Below are 20,119 nucleotides of genomic sequence, written 5' to 3'. Positions count from 1 at the left end.
AAAAGAAAATCAACTTTCATGTGTCAAATTGGTTAGCTAGGAAAGAAAATTACAGCTGATTTATAGCTGTAGTAACCAATATTAAGTGTCTTGTTATGTTTCACATTATTAATTTGAAATAATATTATGGGTTATACAACAGGGGATAACCTGAAGACTCAAATTTGAAATCTTTTATTTTTCATGTATTTTATAAGACGCGGAAAGACCATTCAGATTATATCTAATTGACATTACTTTATTTTTCTTAGAGTTATCCTTTTATCTTTTTGGTATAAATTTGAACCGTAGAATGTAATTAAAGGTCTTTGGCCTTTGTAGTGAATGCACTCCCCAATTGGTATTTTTACTCTTATATAGAAATTGAGAGCATTTATCATTCCGACCGATTATTTGCTGATATTTTTTGTGATGAATTATTGAGAGAATATATACATGACATAAAATTTATGTATAAATTATATATAAATTCTCAATCTCTCTAATATTAAATTTCAATATCTTGGATTTTTGGATCTTATTGAGTGATAAAAATCATATATATTAACGATCCAAAGTAGTACAAATATACAAATCGATCCAAACAAAGCATAAACTAAAAAACACCAGTTTAGCAAGCTAGCAAATAATGTGAAATTAAGTAGCACTTAATGCATCAAGAATATGTGGCAAACGTGGTACAGGAATGCATACTAGATCATGAAGTCTTGGTGCAGTTAATCCAGGCCGTTCAGTCATATCAAGAACATGATCACCACCATTAATCTTGGCTTCAGGAGGATTAACAACTTTCCAATCAAAGCACTGAATCATAGCCGCAAGTGTTGTAGGCAATTCTTGCATGGCTAAAGATATGCCAGGGCAACTTCTCCTTCCTGTCCCAAAAGGCAACAGCTGAAAATGTTGTCCTCTAACATCTACAGGACTTGTTTGGCAAAATTCCTCGTTACTATTACTATTGGATTGCAGGAACCTCTCAGGTGTAAATTCTAATGGGTTTTTCCAGTACTTTGGATCTCTTCCAATCGACCATATATTCACGAAAAGTAAAGAATTGGCAGGTATTGTATACCCATTAATCTTGCAATCTTGAATTGATTTTCTTGAAAGCATCGGAATTGGTGGGTGCAATCTAAATGTTTCCTTTAAAATAGCTTGAATATATTCAAGCTTTGGATTGTCAGATTCTTGAACAATTCTGTTATTACCCACAACTCTATCAATTTCTTCACGAGCTTTTTCTGCAACTTTTGGATTGTTTATAAGCTCTGCCATTGCCCATTCTATAGTAATTGCTGTTGTGTCTGTAGCTGCTGTGAAGAAATCCTGCAATAAGAATAAATTAATTGAGTTTCAATTGCATTATAAACAATGCTCGCAAAGAGTCCTGTTAAAACCAAGAAATATAGGCCAGCCTGCAATCCACACCAGAATAAATGGAATTTTCCGATTAGAACTGCATGCGCGCGCGCCCGCGTGTGTATAAAAGAAAGTATATCTCATAATTATAAAATAAATGTGCTATTTTGTTTTCTCTCAGAGGGATTTTATTTCAGACAAGAAAATAATTTAAGATTATATTTGTAATATTTTAATAATCTGGACAGTTTTTTTAATCTAAAAAGTGCATAGGTACTCAGGTAGGTCCCAACACTAGAACTCAATAATTAAGTCACAGCACTGCAATTGGAATGTAAATATGACCAAACCCTAAAGTTGGAATAAATAAATTGATTAGTCATTGCTCTACAATCCATTTAAATAAGCTACAACATAATTAAAATTGTTCATAATACATTATAAATAATTTTTCAAGAATTAAAAATCAAATAAAATTGAGTAATTATAGTCAAATTTTCAATTTAACTAATTCAATTCCATTTTTAAAATACTTACCAAAATCAAGGCCTTGATATGGTTTTTGTTTAACCTAATTTCTGCATTATCATCCTCCATAACATCAAGCATTATATCAAGAAAATCTTTAGCTTCCCCTTTGCATTTGTTTGTCTTCCTTCGTTGTTCTCTATCTGTAATTAGCTTCTCCAGCAAACCATCATAGTTCCTATAAATCTCATCAGTTCTCTTTCTAAAACCCTGCAAATCAAAGTTTTTACAAAACCAGATAAAGTCAGAAACATTAAACTCTCCAAAAATCTGTGTAACGTCTCTTACTACAGTTCTTGTAATTTCAGCTTCACTGTCTGTATCAGATGATCTCATACTCAACACCATCATAGAAATTATATTATTCGATAATTTAATCAATTCTTGCGTCACATTAACAATTTGACCATTTCTTGAATAAAAACCAGCAAGAAAATGGTGCAACTCTTTACTTCTTAGAGGAAGAAACTGATTAAGCATTCGATTTCCTAAAAGCTCGAAAGTACTAATTTTTTTTATGAATTTCCAGTAAGGTCCATAGGGAGCGAAAGCGAAAGATGAGCCGTAAGTAAGACGATCGATGGCTAATGAGTGTTTACGAGAAGAGAATGTAAGTTCATGAGTTTTTAAAAGTCGTTCAGCTAGTTCAGGCGTTGAAGCGACGACACAGGACACAGAACCAAGATTGAGATAGATTAAAGGACCAAGACGAGACGATATGTCGCGGAAAGAATGGTGGATTAGAGGTCCAAGAAGATGGAGATGGCCTAGTATGGGTAAGGCTATAGGGCTTGGAGGAAGATTTTGCCATTTTTTCATAAAGAGAGGGAAAAAGAGAAAGAAAAAGAAAACCGAGAAGGATAAGAGTTCAGGTATCATATTTGTATTATTTTCTGTATGTATAACTTATGGGTACATAGGATTTGCTTATGCGGGTAATGTATATATAGGGGACTAGTGTGTATATTTATACTAGAGATGAACACGGGACAAATTTCATAACCGAAACCTCTCACTCTTCGCATGCGTAATAAGATCAATCACACCATATCTAATTGACATATCTACAACTACAATAAATATATATATATATATATAGTTGGAATGAGAGAATAAATAACTAGTTAGTATGTGTTTAGAGTGACGAATTTTGGGCTCAAGATTTTATTAAAATTAAAATAAATTAAATCCAGGCTCAAAGTTCCAAACCTTAATATCATCAAATACTAAAAAGAATTAATTACTTAAATAAAATATTAAATTACAAGAATTTTTCCAGTAAAAAAAAAAAACTATTAGAATTATAGAGTTGTCCTTCATTTATACTTCTCTTTTTCTAATTAATCTCATAGTTTATTCTCATTTTCACCTTTCATGGATATCCGACTTATCATAATCTATTTAAAATGGGTTCAGGTATTAGTTAAATGAGCGTAAAAAATGTGCAGATATTAAAATTTTAAATGGTTTTATATATATGGATATTTCAAAATGAATTTTAAGTGGATTTAAGATGGGTATGAGTATCAAATAAAAAATTAAAGTATAATTAATTAATTGAGCAGTAAATTTAATTATCAAGTCAAACTTGAGATTAATAAAAATATTTACCACATCTATTTGGTCCTCCATCCTCTCTCCACGAACTTGAGTTTGTTACCTCCCTTTCTCTTTATCTAACGCGTTGCCTCTTTATTAGTTTTAAAACAACCGTGTTAACTAACGCTGTCGTTTTAGAAATGAGTCAGAATTGAATATTAGCAGAGCATGGAAATATCATTTTCAATAGTAAAAAATAACCCCATTAATATAGAAAATTCTTTAATAATACATTTTAATTTACATTAATCTAAAATAAATAATTTAATACTATATCACTATTATTGAGAAGTATAAAATTTTGAGGAATTAAAATATTTCCTAAACTGATAATTAATTGATTAAAATGTAACTTTTAGAGATTATTAGACTTTATATGTTTCTAAAAAATAACTTATTAGAAAACATTTTCTAAATTTTTTATTGTAAAATATTTTAACTAATTTTCAATATTGCTACTAAATAATAGAAAACTAAGTTATTTGAAAAATATTTTCTATGAAAAATGTTTTTTGTGGTAAGTATTTTTTCAAAGATAAGTTATTTTCTAGAATTTATTCCAAAATTCGATTTAATTTCATTCAAAATATTAAAATACTTGATTTTAAAATAATAAAATATATAATCATTAAGGGGTGAATCAGATACGGAATGACAACAGTTCCTTCTTCCTTCACCACAATCCACTTGGTTCTCTCGCTCCTTGCTTGTGGAGCAGCATAACGAAAAAAGAAATCAAGAATAAAAAAAGAGCCAGCCGGCAACCTTTTTTAGAAAGAGAGGCTCCGGCGACAAGATGATGTCTCAATTTTCAACTCCGGATATGAAATGCCTTTGAAAACTTTAGTAGGAAGCGCTTTGAATATAAGATGGTTTCATCAAAAAATAATAAAAAAATAAAAAGATAGCATGCATTAAGCTAAATAAATATGAAAAAATAAAACAAGTTTTCACCACTCATATATGCATCCTCTATAAAAGGCAGAACATGTCAACTTCCATTTTCCTTTGTAATTTCCCCATCAGGATAAGATGAATTAATTACATTCTTGCATTTCAATTTTCCTCTTTCACTAGCAAGAATTGATGACTTTATGGACATTACATCCACACCAACCTTCTATTTTCTTCTTTTTTTTTTTATTTTAAAAATATAACTCACTAATTAGGATTTAGACCTAATTCAATTCATGTAATAAATGGAGTTAACCTAATACTATGGAATGGGATGAGAGTAGAACACGAAATAATTAATTTATAACATTGTTTTAAATTTAAATGTAAAATACTTATTTTATAAAATAATGTAGTAGAGAATTTTAAAAATTTCTTTACTGATACAGAATTTTTGCATATAAAATACCCATTGATTTTAAAAAATTTCAATACTTAACTAATTGTGATTTCCATTTAGACATAAGAAAATTAAAAATTCAGATACTAATTATAATATTACCTCTAATTAAATTTTTTATTTTTAATTTTATTTTCTTTTATTTAGGTTTGAATCGATGAATTTTATTTGATTGCAATTGATAACGCAACAAAATATATATATATATATATATATATATATATTTTGGTTTTGTAAAAAATATAATACTATAAAATATGAAACATTTTGATTGATTCTGGATTAAACTTATTGCTCCATCCCATGTACCCGAAAACTTATCATGTCTCATCCTAAATAATAAAATGGCACGAGACAAGACTACGTACTATTGGAACGTGATTGAATTAAAATTCTAAAGTTTTTTTAGGTTGTTAAACTTAACTAAATAACTAATTGAATTATAAATTTATAATATTACTATGTAGTTTAGTATTTCTGGATAAGAGTTTTTTATTTGTTTTATTTTTGTTTTAAACACAATTTTTAAATTACAATTCACTAAGTAACTTCAAATATTTAAAGCTTGATTTGAATAATGATAAAACACTATTCTCTTTCTCAAAATATAAATATTTTTGGGTGATTATTTTATCCTAAATTATATTCCATCCATCCTAAAATATAAATCATTTTGAGTATTTTAAGGAGTAATAAATAATATTTCTTCAATATTATCTTTATTTACATTAAATACAATTACTACCTTCACAAGTTAATCTTGATTTTAAGATAAATGTTAATTTAATTAAATTACTTTTTATTTTATTATAATTAAAAAAATTAATTGTTTCCTTAATTTCAGGTAAAAACCTTCAACAATTATATTTTATGACAAAAAAAATATAAATAGCTTCAAATATAATGACAAAACATTTTGATTTGAATAAGGTATAAAAAAATTCAAATATATCTTTGAAACAAATGCAGTTAGAAAAAGCTTACAACAATTGACAGATTCTTCGAGAACAAAGCAATAAATTAAAATAAAATTACACAATATATCGCAACAACGAGAATCACACTAATACTATTATAATTAAAAAATTAAAAATTTTAATAAAAGAATTATTTATTACAACTGTGCGTAGGACGGATACGCCGGTAGTATTTTTATAAAAGCGAGGGCGGTTGCGCCATCTCCTCGCTCCGTGACTGCACCCTGTGAAATGGAAAAACATGTGAGTTTATTTATTTCAGTTCAGCTTTCTTAGTATTTTCTTCTTTCATTTTTTCAGAGGAAGAATTAATGAGTAGAGCTGGACAAGCATGCAAGAAGAATACCGACATCACATCTACACCAACTACTGCCCTTTTTTTATTACTATTTTTCACGTTTACTATTTTTATTACTATAATTATGTAATAGTTAAATTAAATAGTTATGTTGTTTCTTTGGCAAATCAAATTACTCGTTAGTATTAATTGTTGTATAAATTTATTAATTGTTATAGATCATATGATAAAAAAAATAATTTTTAATTTTTTTTACACTTACACACGTGTGTAATTTAGAGAGAAATTGAAGTTTCAATCACTATTTCAAAAATAAATTCAATGCAGAAATAGAGAGATTTAACAATCACTCAAATATTGTCGATAGATCGAATATGTAATTTTATTTGACATTTACACAGTACTTGGAGTAAATACATATAAAATTTATTTCATTTTCAAATAAATTTCATCAGTATATTATATTTTGATTCATATATTTGATTTAAAATTTTAAACTTTAAATTTTAAAATACAAATTATATTTGAAATGCCAGAAATTTTAATAATTTTTATGAATTTCATTTAAATCAAAATGCATAAATATATGAAATCGGATTTCATTTCGTATTATGTTTTATCTTAGTGAAAATTTCATTTTCTTTCTAAAAAAATTATTTTTTAATGAAATTCACATTCGTACGTTCAGATATATAACCAGACATAATATTAAAATTTGTCTATAAATAAATTTTCATATTTGGATGAATCATGAAATTCATTTAAATAACTAATTTTTATTTATAATTAATTTTTATTTATAATTAATCATTATTTATAATTAATGAAAATGAGAGGAGAACATAAGCTTATTGTTGATGAAAATAATTACTCATGAAATGCTAAGTGCGTTGCCTATGATTTAGGGAACTGAAGGAAAACTGGAGAATTCTTTAAAGAGAATTGATTTTTCATACTATCAAATTATTTGATATTATTATTCCGTTGCTAATTACTTAATTAGTTATGAACTTAATTAGGAAGTCACACGCACCCAATGACCTCATTAATCAAGTATATATACTGTTTTGATTTAATTAAAGAGTTTAATTAGTTAATCAAAATAATGAAATTAAAGTGCTTACTAATACTAAATTAGGGTTTACATCTGAACTACATATATTTACATGCGATGTAGATGCGAGAATTCAATTGAATAATAATAAATTATATCTTTCTTGATTCAATTTATTGATAGAGCTATCAACGTTTATTGGCCGGTTTTGCTAACGCTCATTACTAGCAACTTGACAAGCTTTTGGTTAGTCGCAAATAGAGGCTCAAACGATGTTAACTCTTTAATATTTTATGCTTTCATTATAGATCACTAATGTGATCGAAATATCTCTCGTTGTTTTTTTCTCTCTAAAATTTGAAAAAACATTATGGGCTGTATAAGAGAGAGATCCTGAAACTCAAATTTGGGACATCTCACTTTCCACATATTTTATAAAGCAACAGAAAGACCATCTAGATTATATCTAATTGACATTATTTTATTTTTCTTGGAGTTATCTTTTTATCCTTTTGGTGTAAATTCAAACCGTAAAATGTAATTAAAGGTCTTTGGCCTTTACAGTGAATGCACTCCCAATTGGTATTTTCACTCTCGTAGAAATTGAAAGCACTTATCATTTCGACCAATTGTTTGCTGATATTTTGTGTGATGAATTATTAAGAGAATATATAAATGACTTAAAATGTCTATAAATTACATATAAATTCTCGATCTCTCTAATATTAAATTTCAATGTCTTGGATTTTTGGATCTTATTGAGTGATAAAAATCATATATATTAACGATCCAAAGTAGTACAAATATACAAATCGATCCAGACAAAGCATAAACTAAAAAACACCAGTTTAGCAAACTAGCAAATAATGCGAAATTAAGTAGCACTTAATGCATCAAGAATATGTGGCAAACGTGGCACAGGAATGCAAACTAGATCATGAAGTCTTGGTGCAGTTAATCCAGGCCGTTCAGTCATATCAAGAACATGATCACCACCATTAATCTTGGCTTCAGGAGGATTAACCACTTCCCAATCAAAGCACTGAATCATAGCCGCAAGTGTTGTAGGCAATTCTTGCATGGCTAAAGATATGCCAGGGCAACTTCTCCTTCCTGTCCCAAAAGGCAACAGCTGAAAATGTTGTCCTCTAACATCTACAGGTCTTGTTTGGCAAAATTCCTGGTTACTATTACTATTGGATTGCAAGAACCTCTCAGGTTTAAATTCTAATGGGTTTTTCCAGTACTTTGGATCTCTTCCAATCGACCATATATTCACGAAAAGTAAAGAATTGGCAGGTATTGTATACCCATTAATCTTGCAATCTTGAATTGATTTTCTTGAAAGCATCGGAATTGGTGGGTGCAATCTAAATGTTTCCTTTAAAATAGCTTGAATATATTCAAGCTTTGGATTGTCAGATTCTTGAACAATTCTGTTATTACCCACAACTCTATCAATTTCTTCACGAGCTTTTTCTGCAACTTTTGGATTGTTTATAAGCTCTGCCATTGCCCATTCTATAGTAATTGCTGTTGTGTCTGTAGCTGCTGTGAAGAAATCCTGCAATAAGAATAAATTAATTGAGTTTCAATTGCATTATAAACAATGTTCGCAAAGAGTCCTATTAAAACCAAGAAATATAGGTCAGCCTGCAATCCACATCAGAATAAATGGAATTTTCCAATTAGAACTGCATGTGTATATATATATATATATCTCATAATTATAAAATAAATGTGCTATTTTGTTTTCTCTCACAGGGATTTTATTTCAGATAAGAAAATAATTTAAGATTATATTTGTAATATTTTAATAATCTGGACAGTTTTTTTAATCTAAAAAGTGCATAGGTACTCAGGTAGGTCCCAACACTAGAACTCAATAATTAAGTCACAGCACTGCAATTGGAATGTAAATATGACCAAACCCTAAAGTTGGAATAAATAAATTGATTAGTCATTGCTCAACAATCCATTTAAATAAGCTACAACATAATTAAAATTGTTTATAATACATTATAAATAATTTTTCAAGAATTAAAAATCAAATAAAATTGAGTAATTATAGTCAAATTTTCAATTTAACTAATTCAATTCCGTTTTTAAAATACTTACCAAAATCAAGGCCTTGATATGGTTTTTGGTTAACCTAATTTCTGCATTATCATCCTCCATAACATCAAGCATTATATCAAGAAAATCTTTAGCTTCCCCTTTGCATTTGTTTGTCTTCCTTCGTTGTTCTCTATCTGTAATTAGCTTCTCCAGCAAACCATCATAGTTCCTATAAATCTCATCAGTTCTCTTTCTAAAACCCTGCAAATCAAAGTTTTTACAAAACCAGATAAAGTCAGAAACATTAAACTCTCCAAAAATCTGTGTAACGTCTCTTCCTACAGTTCTTGTAATTTCAGCTTCACTGTCTGTATCAGATGATCTCATACTCAACACCATCATAGAAATTATATTATTCGATAATTTAATCAATTCTTGCGTCACATTAACAATTTGACCATTTCTTGAATAAAAACCAGCAAGAAAATGGTGCAACTCTTTACTTCTTAGAGGAAGAAACTGATTAAGCATTCGATTTCCTAAAAGCTCGAAAGTACTAATTTTTTTTATGAATTTCCAGTAAGGTCCATAGGGAGCGAAAGCGAAAGATGAGCCGTAAGTAAGACGATCGATGGCTAATGAGTGTTTACGAGAAGAGAATGTTAGTTCATGAGTTTTTAAAAGTCGTTCAGCTAGTTCAGGCGTTGAAGCGACGACACAGGATACAGAACCAAGATTGAGATAGATTAAAGGACCAAGACGAGACGATATGTCGCGGAAAGAATGGTGGATTAGAGGTCCAAGAAGATGGAGATGGCCTAGTATGGGTAAGGCTATAGGGCTTGGAGGAAGATTTTGCCATTTTTTCATAAAGAGAGGGAAAAAGAGAAAGAAAAAGAAAACCGAGAAGGATAAGAGTTCAGGTATCATATTTGTATTATTTTCTGTATGTATAACTTAGGGGTTCATAGGATTTGCTTATGCGGGTAATGTATATATAGGGGACTAGTGTGTATATTTATACTAGAGGGATGAACACAGGACAAATTTCATAACCGAGAACTCCGACTCTTCGCTTGCGTAATAAGACCAATCACAGGATATCTAGTCGACATATCTACAACTACAATAAATATATATAGTTGGAATGGGAGAATAAATAACTAGTTAGTATGTATGCAGAGTGACGGAGCTCGGAATTTTTCTTCTGTACTCAAGATGTGTTAAGAGAGGGACTGCAATCAAGTCTTCATCATTTCAGGGATGAGATATCACCGCATTGATTCAATAGTTACCAGTTGAGTGTTTTAATATTAAAACTGCAGTGTGGTTTTTGTTTAGGTATTGGGTTTACATCCGTCTTGTGTTGAGCATGGGTCCCACCAAAACTTATTATATAAGTTAAAAAATTTAAATATAATAAAATTCAAGTGAAAATTTTAGTGGATGTTGGGCTCAAGATTTTATTAAAATTAAAATAAATTAAATCCAGGCTCAAAGTTCCAAACCTTAATATCATCAAATTCTAAAAAGAATTAATTACTTAAATAAAATATTAAATTATAAGAATTTTTCCAGTGAAAAAAAACTACTTGAATTTTAGAATTGTCCTTCATTTATACTTCTCTTTTTCTAATTAATCTCATAGTTTATTCGTGGATATCCAATTTATCATAATCTATTTAAAATGGGTTCAGGTATTAGTTAAATAAGTGTAAAAAGGGTGTAGATATTAAAATTTTAAATGGTTTTATATATATGGATATTTCAAAATAAATTTTAAGTGGATTTAAGATGGGTATGAGTATCAAATAAAAAATTAAAGTATAATTAATTAATTAATTGAGCAGTAAATTTAATTATCAAGTCAAACTTGAGATTAATAAAAATATTAATCCACTTAAAATTTATTTTAATGTCTCAAATTTCAACTATGGATAAGAAACGCCTTTAAAAACTTTAGTAGAAAGCGCTTTGAATATAAGATGGTTTCATAAAAAAATAATAAAAAATAAAAAGATAGTATGCATTAAGCTAAATAAATATGAAAAAATAAAACAAGTTTTCACCACTCATATATGCATCCTCTATAAAAGGCAGAACATGTCAACTTCCATTTTCCTTTGTAATTTCCCCATCAGGATAAGATGAATTAATTACATTCTTGCATTTCAATTTTCCTCTTTCACTAGCAAGAATTGATGACTTTATGGACATTACATCCACACCAACCTTCTATTTTCTTCTGTTTTTTTATTTTAAAAATAACTCACTAATTAGGATTTAGACCTAATTCAATTCATGCAATAAATGGAGTTAACCTAATAATATGGAATGGGATGAGAGTAGAACACGAAATAATTAATTTATAACATTGTTTTAAATTTAAATGTAAAATACTTATTTTATAAAATAATGTAGTAGAGAATTTTAAAAATTTCTTTACTGATACAGAATTTTTGCATATAAAATACCCATTGATTTGATATATCCGGCCCTTAAACTAATTTTATATGCAAAATATTGACAACTTTTGGAATAAGTAGTTTAATTCGTCATACTATGAGGATTAAATAGTAATTTCCAAACAAATAAAATGAAATTTTCATCTATGCTATCATCCTAATTTCTTTGGAACTGGACTTCATCCCAAATGACCTTCCTCTACAGACACTAGTATAGATTACAAGCCAACCTTGTAATCAGCCATCAACCACAAATCTTGCAGTCTCACCAGAAGCCTGAAAAGGAAAATTATTCCTCTAATTGGCATTCAGCAAAAGATCACTTTTTTTTGTTTTCAAACATTGATGTGAGAAGAAAGGCATGATTGATTGTAAACCGTACGCAACGGTCACTAGTTCATATGTAAAACCATCAAATGAAAATCAAGAACAGAATGAACTTACAAGGGAAGTGTGTTTCAGTATGGAAATTTTGCAGGCATTGTTTCTGTGGTCGCAGGAGAGCAGGAGCCTTACATGTGGAATGCTCTTCCAACTCTCTCCAAGAGCTGGTTTAGGATTACCTCCCTCTCCAGTCACCATATGATTTGTCACCTTCAACAAACATATCGTAAGGTATTATCGACAAAGACAAGCATTGATAATGAACTAAATTCTTCCTAACAACCCAATTGTAAATATTGTTAACGAATTAGTTTGAATGGGCTAGGCTAAGTTTAAGAAGGAACCAATTCATCATAAGATATGTTTAGAAGCTAACATCAATGCTACTCAAAAACTTGCAATTTAAGAGCAAGTTACCAGTACTGCAATATTATGTTCATGTGCTAACTTCTTCAGCAAAAAGCCAGCAGATGTCATCAGAGCATGTCCTGTTTTCGCCAATCAAGCACAAAACCATGAGTTTCTATAAGCAAGCTAGCTCCTGGCATAAAATTCTAAGGAAGAATAACCCGTCTTTCCCTGATGAAGAATATAAAGGCTAAGATTTAATACCCTAGAGATTGATAAAGGGATCTTATGCATGGTCATCAATTAAGTAAACTATAATGCAGGATCTGTTGGTCCTCGGTAGAAAAGCATCTAATATTTATACAACCAATTCAATCAAGAGAAATGGCATTATGGAACAAGGAGTGCCATTTAGCTGCTTATAAGATCTCATAGTGCTCTCCGAATATCAAAATTTTAGGCAGTAACCTGATATACCACTTAAAAATGCTAGATATCTATAGTCCCTTAAGTGATAAAAGCAGAAAGGACTTTGCTTTTAAACAGGCATTATGAAGAAAGCTTTTTCTTTCCAACTTGCTACTTGGAATTAGGTATGAGCATTGATATCAGGAAGACACCTAGGAGTTGGATTCATGTAATTTGCAGAAAATTTCATTGTTGAGCATCTACTAGAATTAAGTTTCATTCTAGCGTCTGTGTTTTTATCCAACACCGATTCTTCAGAGTGAAATGAAAAGATACAAGTGAATGTGCTTTCTAATAAAGCGAAGAAATAAGGTCTAATTATTTGAAAAAGATAGTGGATATTATAAGGTTGCATGACCACCATAATATCAGTTTGAAATCATCCAGATTCAAAATGGTAGAGAAAATATCAAATGCAATATTAGATCTTACAATGATTAGACGAGTCATTTGAATGGTATCACAAAAATTCAGAATGATAATAGAAATGACATCTGATTTGCATTTGAATCCAGGTTACTGTCTAAGCTCTGTATTTTTACCCTCCTTTTTTCAGTAAAGGCATAAACCTATGACCTGGTTCAACCCTAGCATGCTATTATAATTGAGTTAAAGAACAAATGCAAACAAGACAAAACTCTATAGAATTTACTTAGTTGACAATGGTAATTCATTGAAGAAAAAAGAAACTGCATTGATCCACTGTGAACCTACAACCATCGTAACACTCAATGACTTCAACAAAATCTCGCTACCACATATATTCTAATTCTCACATGATATACTGTATATGTAAATACACAATATGAACAACCAAATGCATCTTTTGAGAAACCGCAATATGTTTAAGGAACTGTGTTAAATAGTACATACAAGAATATATACCCTGTGAACCACTGCCCCCAAGGACAGGAGTAATCAATGATGAGATTGAATCAACAATTATTGATCGCACCTTACAGTCTCCTTTACACTGCTGAATCAGCAATAAAATACCGAATGAGATGGAAACAAAATTTTCAACAAAAATCACCAGGTGGTTATTTAATGGATACCTGGGATTTCAAACCGATCTCTACCTGACGTAGCACATCAAACATTGAAAAGATGTCAAACACAGAGTGGCACAGTATGTTGCTCATTACCTTCTGAACAAAGTTCTGGGACAGGAAGTCAAGAGCAAAAAAACAACAAGGCAAATATTAGATATAGATTTGACCTCATCAAATAAACAAACAATAAAACAAAAGAATAAAACAAAAAATATTTGACCTCATTAAATGCAGAACCAGAGATCCGATGTACAAAGTGTTCAATGCGTTGGGGTGAAAAAGAGTTGCCTGTGTCCATGAAAATAACACTGCCCGTGTGTTGTATCGCAACATTTGCAGCTACTTGCAGGCAAACCTTAATGTAACCAAGAATTTTGAGACTATTTCTAAATATAAATGTGACTTCTTTTTTAGAAATGTTTATTAGAGGCATGGGATATTACCATGTAAGCTATTGCACTCGCACCAGTTTGCAGCTATTCATAGGCAAACCTCAGACCCACAATTTGAAAAAGTGACAACAGATATGTGTGTATGCATGTGCGCAATTTTTTCGAAGTATGGTAAAAGACATTGTTGAATCATTTTGTAAATGCAAACCAAAAAACGTGATATGCTTGCATCTGAATAAAGTGATTAGACAGCAGGCTTAGCAGTTAATGCCTTCTTAAAAACTCAAATCAAAAGCATTCAAAATGTTACTTGTGCGTCGGTTACTGCAAATTAAAAAGAGTTCTTACCTGTGTTTTACCAGACGATGATGGTCCAACCAATTCTGTCAATTGTCCCTCTCTCACTCCACCTCCAAGAAGGGCATCAATCCTGATTCAATATACAACAGGTACCACAACCATTCAAAAAGATATCATAAGAGAGCATCAAGTCATCAATTTTACTTCTTAGTTGTAAAAAGCTACAGAAGTATTAGCGTTATGGAGAAGGTACCCTTCAAATCCAGTTGATAAAACATGTTTATTTTGTAGAGCATCTTCTAATAACTGTAAACCATTCGACCATGGCTGGTGCTGCTCGTCTATAATAGAGAGCATTTGGGTGATACCCTAATTCCTCAAAAGAGCAATTGATTGTGAGAAATAACATAGAGAAACGGAGCAATTTGATCCAAAAAGGAAATTTAAAGTCACTAATAACATTAAAAGGAAACCTAAAAGCTACCTCTTTCAATCTCCCTGAGAATGGCTTTTGTTCTGCCAATGCAGTCAGTACACTGACGTCATGTATGAGGAAATCTTCCACTAGACATGAAACAAACCCAGAATTAAGATTTTAAAACAGGAAACAAAACTTCTCTTTTATTTTTCTCCTCTTCTCCTCAAACTTTTAAGCAACCAAACATTACTTAAGCTCTAATTTCGAAAAATAAAGCTGTAAGATAGTCTAAGGGATTGAAAAGAAATCTGACCGGTGAAAATGCCGTGAGAAGCACAAAAAAGCTGGAAATTAGAGTCTAAAATGGAGTATTGTGCCTCCAGAGATTTCAATGGCGCCATTTTCTTTTCTCTGCCACTAGACGCATGTTCCTCTACGTTATGTGTTGTTAAGTTGAAAATATCCCCCTTTTTTTTGGGAAATTTTTATTTGGTACCTCAGATTTGACCCTAATTACAACTTAATCCTAAGTTTAAAGTTTTGAATTTGCTAACTATTTAGTCTAACATTTTTTTTTTTTAAATCACCTGTATCCAGACCCGATTATCCAGTATCAGAATTTAGTTACAGTTAAAACTCTTTTCTGTACTTAGTTAAAATACTTGAGGCCAATTGGACCACAACTTATAGATTCTAATAACCCATTTTTATTATTTAATATTTAACTATTTAATTATCCTCATTCAATGTAATATAAACATAAAGTTATTATTTAGTCTCTTGTTTAAGAGCAAAAATATATAAATAGAAAAAATTAGTAACAATCCAATTATTTAATTCAATATAAACTAAATAATAATTTTAAGTCAAAATTTAAGAGAATAAATAATAATTTTTCCATTTATTTATTCGTAGATTGTAGGCTAAATAAGTTGAATAGGAGCGTGACTCATACAATAATACAAAATACTCTCATCCCTAAAAGATGTGACAAGACCGATTAAATTTTATATTTAAAAATAATTTTAAAAAATCTAAATTAAACTTTATTCATAAAACTTATTTTCCAATGATAAAAATGAATGAATAGAGCAACAATTGTTTATGGGAGGAGGAAAATGGCATCACATCACAAGTTCACAGTCCACTGCAATTGATGCCTCCAGCACTTGTGACAATGCCTTCCACTCCTCCCATCAAAATGAAACCAATCAAGTCCTCCCACCCAAATGAAACCAATAAAAATTGGACTGTCATTAATAAATAAATAAAAATCAAACATTTCCTTAAATTTTATAATTTCAGAAAATTTATTTTCATATAACCTTCCAATCTACGAACTGCAGATAGAGATAGATTTCCATCGAAAAGGAAAGATTTTTAACTAGTTATCTTTTAAAATAACAAGGTAGGAATAGAATTTGATTCTTTAATTTATGAAGGTCAAAGTCAACTGTAAAATCCACATGTAACATTTTTATGTTATTTTATAGCTGTAAAAAACAACAAATTATATCCTTGAGAATCACATAATTCATAATATGGCATCAGGATTATTAAAAAATAAAGATTAAATGGTAAGAAACTCAGAAATTTTAGGCAAGGATGAAAATAGAAATTGATAATAAGAAACTTGGATTGAAATTAAACATAATCCATATCCACATGTTTTAGATCCTAAAACTCCTTATTTGAGAAAAAAAAACTAAAACAAATTGAAAATAAAGCTAAAGCTAATCTCATTCCTCAGCTTTAGTTTGGTGGTGGGAAGAAAATCTCATCAGAAGTTCTCTTAGAGCGGAATAGCTTCTCAACATCAGGAGAAACTTTGAAAGATGCCTCTAAAACTTCAGGTGATAATGCCTTCCACACTGAAGTCCTACCAGCCAAATGGGTGAAAATGGGGCTGCAAGCAACAACCAATAACAAACAAATACCACAGTCAAATATTTTGAAACAATGGTAATGAAGTTCAGAAAGAAAAAAAGAAGGAAGAAAACTCACTTAGGAGTAGTGATTATAGAGAACCAATCCATGCCATCAGGATCACAAATCTTGGAAACAACATAAAACCTTGGAACAATGAACAGATTACCAGCCTTAACAGTAGTTTCCAAGACCCTCCGGCCATCGACACCGACAACTTGAACACGGCCACTCCCTCTAACAATATAAGTAACCTGCAAAGCAGAGTCACAAGAAAATCCAGGAGAGCACATAGCACCCCCATCTAGCCTTACCAAGTCTGCACCAAGACCAACCTCAGCAACTAAAGGAAGGTTCTTTGTATTCAAGACAACAACCCTACCACCATTTTTAATGTCAACATCCAATGGAGCTTCTTCACAATTATATACAAAGCCATCACGGTGTTCTTTTTTGGGTTCAGGCATCTTGAAAGATGCTTCAAGCTTGACAATGCCCTTACCAGATTGGTTTCCAACAAGAGCATTCACAGTTTTCTCATCTACATCCCATGCTCGGCTTACGAATTCGGAAGAGAAGCCAGTGAATATGCCATTAGTACCAGTTAAAAAGAAATCAGTAAATTCACCAGCTTTGTGACCTTTTGAGGTATCTCCTAAAAGAAGAACAACTAATTCACTGTCTTCCTTGTTATACCACCATGTAACAACTCCAAATGGAAGGGCTATAGCATCTCCCTTCTTGATTGCTATTACTTTTTCTTCCTTCTCTGGAAGGACAATCCCAGCAACACCAGTACCTAAAGAAATTATACAAATAATTCAATTTCCATGATTCAATGTCAACACAAAAAACAATTAACTCATGGTTCATTGATCAAAATAGGTAAATATATGGCACCTTCAATTAAAACTTGAAATCTCTTAGATCCAGTAAAAAGAAAATTTGCAATTAAAATTATTTCAGAATTACAGATTGCCCTGAAAAATCCAGAGAATCACTCTTTTTCTTTGAAATCTCCAAATTTGAACAATTATTACACAAAGTAGATTTTTTTTTTTTTCTTTTGTTGGTTAAGTCATCAATCAATTACAAACAGATAATCAATCAATTATAAACAGATAATAAGTAAACAAAACGAAAACGACCCAAACAAAAGGATACCTTGAAGAACATAAGCGACCTTAGCAGAATCAGAGTAACGAGGAAGAGCAAAGCCATTCTTTTCAAGAGCCAACTTAGCTGCTCCAATATTCCCTTCGCGTAGCATTGCGAGCTCTGATGGGCACCAGGCAAGATAAGACCCACCATCTCCACCATAAACTTTCTTGGGCAATCTTGGAGAAAGATCAAGATCCATTTTCATACTGTTAAAAAGACTAAAAGAAAGCAGAGTAACGAAAGAACTTTGTATTTCTTGATTGAATGCTGTTCTACAAATTGTTGTGAAAGATCAAAGAAAAGGAGTCCTATTTATAGGATTAAAAAGGGTTTAGATAAGATTAAAAAAAAGCAAGTAAACAAATAAAATCCCTATCTGATTCAGATACGATTTCCAAAATTATTGTGATATTATCTACCTATAATTCTCCATATCTAATTGTCTGTTTAGATTATTTATTTAAAATTTAAGCTTTATTAATTATTAATTAAAAAATAATTTTGAGAATGATAGTTTCGCCCCAAACCCCACGTGTATAAATTTATTTACTCTTTTAAAATTTTTACGGTAAATCTACATATTTTTATTTAATTATTATCCAAAAAATTCTATTCAGATTAAAAAAAAAAAAGTTTATACTGATACTGTTTACAAATAAAATGATAAATATATCTTATCTTATCTAAGTTTTTTATCTATCGATAGTACCACAATTTTACTATGACTCTATGATGTTATCTTGATGAAAAAGTAATCAATATAAGGTTATATTTACTATTTTCTTTTTTCTATTTTAATAATAATATCAATTTTTTTTTATTTGCATAAGTGTTTTTCAGCTGTTTAAATTAAAAGTTATTACAATAATAATTTCTATATATATATATAAAAAAATCATTTCCAACACTAAGGATTTTAAATTTTAAACTCTCAAATCCTGCAATACAATTATTCAAATTTCAAATCTTTAATGTTGCAATCCACTCTCTCATTTAACTGTTTGTTGGTGATAAAATTTATTCCAATTCTAACAAATAATAATGTATGTCACTAGCTAATTTTTTTTTTTCTTTAAGTTTTTCATTATAAAAAATTGACTATTATATTTAAGAATAAAGAATAATAGTACGTGTCACCAATCATTCTATAATTGCATTCATGAAGTTGGCAAATTGGAGAATTATAGAAGTGCTAACACGTTTAGGAGTTTTATCGGCCGTTGATTATAATTTTTATCCTTATCAAACCCTTCTAATTTAACACAGTTGAATTTCAATAGCATGAAATAAGTGAACCAAACGCATTTAAATATTCAAATACTAATCTAGTAAGTACAAATATCATAATGAAAAAAGGTATGGAAATCCATATAATAATAGCTCTTTTGTTTCTATTTATAATAATTTTATGCACATAAGACATTTTCCTCAATAAAAAGTATGAAAGTCCCTGTAAAGATAACTCTACATCCATCTTGTGCATAAGAATTGTTTTTCCTCTAGGAAGGTATTTGAACATAGTACTTATGAGGATAAATAAAATATTGGAATATCCTTGAAGACAAGATTTTATTCCGAAAAAATCAAGTATATTATTATTTACATTTTTTTATGGTATTTAAATATGACATGTGCACATTGACTATATCCATTATTCGTATATTTGATCAAGAAAAAAAAAATATATATATATAATGATATTTGCAAGGTGGCATTAGATGAATTGTAATAAATTATAGGTTTAACAGAAAAAAATATGTCAGTATAGTTCCAGTGGTTAAGCTAAAAAAGGAAGGGATAAAATGTTAAAAATTAAAAATTTTATGGCTGCTGGAATTCGAGCCCAGTTCTCTACTGGCCACAACGTTGAATTCTTACCACCAAACTACAGCCACTGCGGTGACTGTATGTCCCAACCTCTATAATTTGGCTAAAAACCATTCATAATTCTTAAATAGTACTTTTATACAGTCTCTTC

At 30.0% G+C, this 20,119-nt stretch overlaps 4 protein-coding genes across 7 annotated transcripts; all 4 read right to left on the bottom strand.

The window, feature by feature from the left end:
• Window positions 1-487: 487 nt before the first annotated feature.
• On the bottom strand, window positions 488-2,809 carry LOC149498826 (cytochrome P450 93B2-like). The gene is made up of 2 exons (XM_089718018.1): window positions 1,897-2,809; window positions 488-1,326 (listed from the first exon to the last, which is right to left on the bottom strand). Exons 1-2 carry the CDS (start codon window positions 2,764-2,766, stop codon window positions 637-639), a joined length of 1,560 nt encoding a protein of 519 aa, XP_089574144.1. The 5' UTR covers window positions 2,767-2,809; the 3' UTR covers window positions 488-636.
• A 5,123-nt stretch (window positions 2,810-7,932) lies between these two features.
• On the bottom strand, window positions 7,933-10,804 carry LOC149498825 (cytochrome P450 93B2-like). Its single transcript, XM_089726874.1, has 2 exons — window positions 9,288-10,804; window positions 7,933-8,733 (listed from the first exon to the last, which is right to left on the bottom strand). The coding sequence occupies exons 1-2, from the start codon at window positions 10,155-10,157 to the stop codon at window positions 8,044-8,046; spliced, it is 1,560 nt and encodes a 519-aa protein (XP_089583000.1). The 5' UTR covers window positions 10,158-10,804; the 3' UTR covers window positions 7,933-8,043.
• A 962-nt stretch (window positions 10,805-11,766) lies between these two features.
• On the bottom strand, window positions 11,767-15,511 carry RAD51D (DNA repair RAD51-like protein). Of its 4 annotated transcripts, none has more exons than XM_089726880.1 (10): window positions 15,368-15,511; window positions 15,121-15,200; window positions 14,890-15,005; window positions 14,685-14,766; window positions 14,165-14,299; window positions 13,948-14,052; window positions 13,778-13,865; window positions 12,494-12,564; window positions 12,137-12,286; window positions 11,767-11,968 (listed from the first exon to the last, which is right to left on the bottom strand). In XM_089726880.1, the coding sequence occupies exons 1-10, from the start codon at window positions 15,453-15,455 to the stop codon at window positions 11,930-11,932; spliced, it is 954 nt and encodes a 317-aa protein (XP_089583006.1). In that variant the 5' UTR covers window positions 15,456-15,511; the 3' UTR covers window positions 11,767-11,929. The 4 variants fall into 4 exon arrangements, with proteins under 4 accessions (XP_089583006.1, XP_089583008.1, XP_089583012.1 ...); XM_089726882.1 differs by having other exon boundaries at window positions 13,778-13,868; window positions 13,972-14,052; XM_089726886.1 differs by having other exon boundaries at window positions 13,972-14,052.
• A 1,149-nt stretch (window positions 15,512-16,660) lies between these two features.
• Window positions 16,661-18,449, bottom strand: LOC149498823 (glutelin type-D 1-like). Its single transcript, XM_089716460.1, has 3 exons — window positions 18,145-18,449; window positions 17,059-17,779; window positions 16,661-16,960 (listed from the first exon to the last, which is right to left on the bottom strand). Exons 1-3 carry the CDS (start codon window positions 18,344-18,346, stop codon window positions 16,807-16,809), a joined length of 1,077 nt encoding a protein of 358 aa, XP_089572586.1. The 5' UTR covers window positions 18,347-18,449; the 3' UTR covers window positions 16,661-16,806.
• Window positions 18,450-20,119: the final 1,670 nt, after the last annotated feature.

Source organism: Jatropha curcas, chromosome 1 (assembly GCF_041381405.1).
Source record: "Jatropha curcas cultivar XTBG-Jc1 chromosome 1, XTBG_Jcur_1.0, whole genome shotgun sequence".
NCBI classification, from domain to species: domain Eukaryota; kingdom Viridiplantae; phylum Streptophyta; class Magnoliopsida; order Malpighiales; family Euphorbiaceae; genus Jatropha; species Jatropha curcas.
This window is presented reverse-complemented; position numbering and strand designations above follow the sequence as displayed.